At 34.9% G+C, this 4,429-nt stretch overlaps 1 protein-coding gene across 1 annotated transcript in view; it reads left to right on the top strand.

The window, feature by feature from the left end:
- LOC108766485 (uncharacterized) overlaps positions 1 to 4,400 on the top strand; it is a 25,086-nt gene extending 20,686 nt beyond the window's left edge. The window contains exon 4 of the mRNA XM_018515815.1: positions 4,256 to 4,400. Coding sequence (XP_018371317.1) covers positions 4,256 to 4,400 — 145 coding nt within the window. The remainder of the gene's footprint in view (positions 1 to 4,255) is intronic.
- The last annotated feature ends 29 nt before the right edge of the window (positions 4,401 to 4,429 follow it).

The raw sequence follows: 4,429 nt of genomic DNA, 5'->3' as shown, positions 1-4,429 counted from the left end.
TACGAGAAGCACCATTTGGGCCAGTTTCACCAACGCTTAGCGCTTTTTTTACCTTTTTTTTGAAAAGGTAAGTTTGTATATAATTACTATCAACTTTACAGAAAAATTTCAAGAGATAAAAATTATTTATTTTCTTTTCATAGAGCTCTAAGAATTTTTTCAGAATTTTTTATCAACTTTTTAGTACTACATTTTCTTGTTGGCAACTTTTTTACCAGCATGAGAAACTGCGGTATTAAAAAATTCTGAAAAAATTCTCAAAACTTTATGAAAAAACAATAATTTTTGTCATTTGCTGTTTTTCTGTAAAGTTTTAGTAATTAATATCTTGTTAATCGTTGTGAAAATTGTAAAATGATAGAGGACTCAGTTTAGTCCGCTCTACACTGTTAAATCTATAGTGTCAAATTTAATCTAATGTGATTTGCCACTGCTCCTACTAAATATCGTTATTTTTTACTAAAATGATAATTAAATTTGATACTATATAATGATAAATTGCTACTGTATAGTGTCAAATATAACCATTGTTTTAGTAAAAAATAATGATATTATTGAGTAGGAGCAGTAGCGACTCATATTAAATTAATTTGACACTGTAAGACTTAACAGTGTACCCCTATGCAAGAGTTTTATCGTTACTTATCAAACACCCTGCATATACACAGGCATGTTAATGCCATTGTTGCTTGTAAATATGTCTAGCGGCAGCGAGCACGCACCTCGTTGGGCGATCTTATCTTGCATTTGGCGATGGACTGGGCGAATTTAGCTATTTTTATGAATTAATGTCTCGTTAACCATTGCGAAAATTGCAAAATGATACAGGACTTTTCAACTCAGTTTATTCCGCTTTATCTACGCAAAAGCACTTTGCCAAAAATTGCGGAACACCCTGTATATATTAGATGAAATATTCTACGTATGCATCTATCTAAACTTTGCAGTTTATGTCAGACTGCTTGTATTTTCCTTTTAAAGAATTTTCTTTAGACATTTTAAATAATATTACGAAGTCTTCCGTCTTACACCAAGTACAGTTACAATAAAATAAAACAACATCCATCCCACAACTATTATGAAACCAATATAAACTTGCTCTTCAAATACAGAATTACCTTTGTAGATGATTCCTCTCATAGATATAGAGGGCAAAGTAGTTGGCAATATATAGCTGATCCATCGAAGCCCTTTTGGCATTCCTTCTAATGGCCATATACATCCTATGATTTTGTGAATTAGTATATTTAAAACAATTCGACTACAGTAAATGATGATCTTTCGTTAAATGTTGTTAATTTTAATAAATATTTATTAAAATTTTTTATATTATTGGCGACACTTGTCAACAAAATTATCGTAACGTAAATTTATGCTAAAATTTTGCTTAATTTCAAGTAAACATAACTTTATGAGAAATAGTATTTAAAAATTTTGTTTTCATTCTCACAATGGTAGAGGCTGTACTTAAAAAAATTTTTCATAAATTTTGAATTTATTCTTACTTCCCCCCATCATCTTTCTTAAAGGAAGGACGTGTCACGTCTCTAAAAAATTACGTAAGTTTAATACATCTTATGGAGTGAAATGAACTTTTTTCACAAATGTCATGATATAATTTTCGTAAAGTATGTATTTTTTCTTGCAAATTAAGAAAAATAAAGCTTCTTATGATTTTTTTGTTGCGTATCAACGTTTTACCTATGTATTTTTGTTCAATTTCCTCCAACATCAGCATTAACCAACGCGCATCAAAAAGAGCTTGCTGTTCGGATTTTGCGTATCATATGCGATAAGTTCGTTTGCACTTCAAAATCTTGTACTACTGTCTCGTCTTTGAATAATTTCGTGCAAACGCTTATATATGTATGTATATTAAATGCAAGTTTTAATTGTTGCCTGAGGAATTTTTTAACATATGTGATGTAATGCTGTTTCTAGTTATCGAAGATTTATTGGTAGTTTTTCCAAACTTTATAGCCTTCTTCTTATCATCTCACACACATGAACGAATTTAAATCAAACTGAAGTAAGCACTGTACCACAAGTGCTGTTAGTATTGTACATACTTCTAATTACGGTATTATTTTACTGGAGTTTAAATCCCATCGAACATGCGTGGAATATAATCGGAAGAAGACTACAAAGTTTGGAAGAATCACCAATGAACTAGAAGCAGTACTACACCAAATATAGTGGAAAACTCCTCAGACCACAATTAGAGCTTGCATCAACATATATAATAGCAAGAAATTATGCGAGAATGACAGAAATACAAAATTATAAAATGTAAAACATAACTCTCCCAACACGCATACGCACGCACACAACACACACACACACACACACACACAATGCGCATTACATCTCGACTGGAGAAAAAATACTAGCCACTTCTCCTTGATGTGCATCGGCTAATGTTACTGATAATTGAACAAAACTGCATAGGGTAACTTCGGTATATACGCTGCACCTATCAAAATCATAATTTATTAAGTATTATCTACTATGTTTAAAGTAAACAAACTATCAATAAAAATTTTGTACTGTCTACTACTGAAACAACCTAACCTTCGTTGTACGGATTAACTAATCGTTGGAATATTTGCAAGACAGGGAAACAAAAGAAATTCAAGTCGGTGAAAGAAGACACTTACGAAATCAAGAAAAGTAATAAAAGAAAATATAATAAGTATTTATTTCTAATGGTCACGATTACTGTAGTTTGACAAATATATAAAACGATTAAAACAGAAAACAAAACACAATATTTGGAGATATATACACATATATATATATATATACATATATATAAAATTATTTGCACTGCGCGATAATAAAAACGTGATTTGTTGAGCCCGATTAGTAAAGAAAATGCAATATTTGCAAAAACATGTCGCAACATGTTTCGCGATGACACCATCAATTTAACACGTGCAAAAGTGCATCCCTTGCAATGAAAAGATTTTAGATACATCCGGTGATAACGTTAATATAATTTGACGCCGCAAATTGTAGCGTCAGCAAAATTGCAAATTTCAATATGACCTTGTCAGTGTAATTTAAGAAATTTTTTCAAGGGCATTAACATATTTTGGCGATGACATCAATGTAATTTGATACAACACTTGCAAAATATGCAACATTTACAATTTCATCAAAGTATATCTGCTTTGTTAGCGTAATTTAAGAAATTTTTTCAAGGACATGATACGACATATCACAACATGTTCGAGCGGTGATCATCAATGTAATGTCACGTGACCAAGTAAATAATATAAAAGTAACAAGATTTAGGTGCATCGCACTATTAGTCAATCTAACAGCACAAGTGACAACATGGAGCGTGATATGATTGAGCTACCCTGCTTAGTACAAGAGAAGAGTACGTCGCGTGGGAACAACGTTGTGATGAATTTATAGAATCTCTGGAGGAACAGAGCCGTATCAAACGCCCGCGATTATTAATTGGTAATAGACAATCAGTGATCGCATGTATCGCGCGGCTTGAAAGCTTGAAGGATTTAGTGCGTGGACGATTCGTGCACGTAGGCACCGGATATGGACTTCAATGGCGCGAGATCGAAACGGCATTCGAAAGCCGTATTCTAACGGGCGCGGTAATAAACTCCAATTACATCGAACCTTGGCGATTTCTCGAAGACGCGAGTGAAATTGTGCTCGAGCGTGTACAGTGTATCATGCAGAGATATGACTCTATAAAAATAAACACTTTTTAATGGTGAGTTCGTGGCTGGTAATAAACGCGCGAACAAGAGTATCGCCACCCGGAATATTGAAGTCTTTCGATTTATCGATTTGTGTGAGTGGTACGTGACGCGCGTTGTCGAGCCTATCCTAGCATCGTTGGAAGAGTTCCAGGAACGCGACAGCGGATGGGCACTGTCGCGTATATTAAATGTAGCAGTGAACGCGAATAAACCAAATCCTCTGCGCGCGGGATGTCACATCAAACTCCCGCGAGAAATTATGCTAAAGGGAGCGGTTATAAACATGCAATCCACGGACAATGCATGTTTTACGTGGTCGGTGGTCGCGGCTCTACATCCAGCTCAAAAAAATGTGGAGCGAGAGTCATCATATCCGCAACACTCATACTTAATCTCCAGAATATTCAGTTTCGGATGACATTGAGTTAAATTAGGAAATTTGAAGCTCTAAACGACATTTCCATCAACGTGGTGGTAGTGGTGGTGGTGATTATTATTATTATTGTTGTTGTTGTTGTATCCAGATGCCTCCACTACTTTAGTACAAGTGCAAAATTGGAGACTCACATCGAGGATTGTGGAAAACTGAATGATTGCGCAATCAGATTACCGAGCGAGGACGATAAATGGCTGAGCTTCCGCAACCCCCCACGTGGGGCACGGCCTTGACGTGGCGTGGGGCCTCCCCCGGGTGCTGC

Source organism: Trachymyrmex cornetzi, unplaced genomic scaffold (genome assembly GCF_001594075.2).
Source record: "Trachymyrmex cornetzi isolate Tcor2-1 unplaced genomic scaffold, Tcor1.1 scaffold591, whole genome shotgun sequence".
In the NCBI taxonomy this organism is placed as follows: Eukaryota; Metazoa; Arthropoda; class Insecta; order Hymenoptera; family Formicidae; genus Trachymyrmex; species Trachymyrmex cornetzi.
The sequence above is the reverse complement of the archived record's forward strand: the minus strand, read 5'-3'. Positions and strand labels throughout refer to the sequence as shown.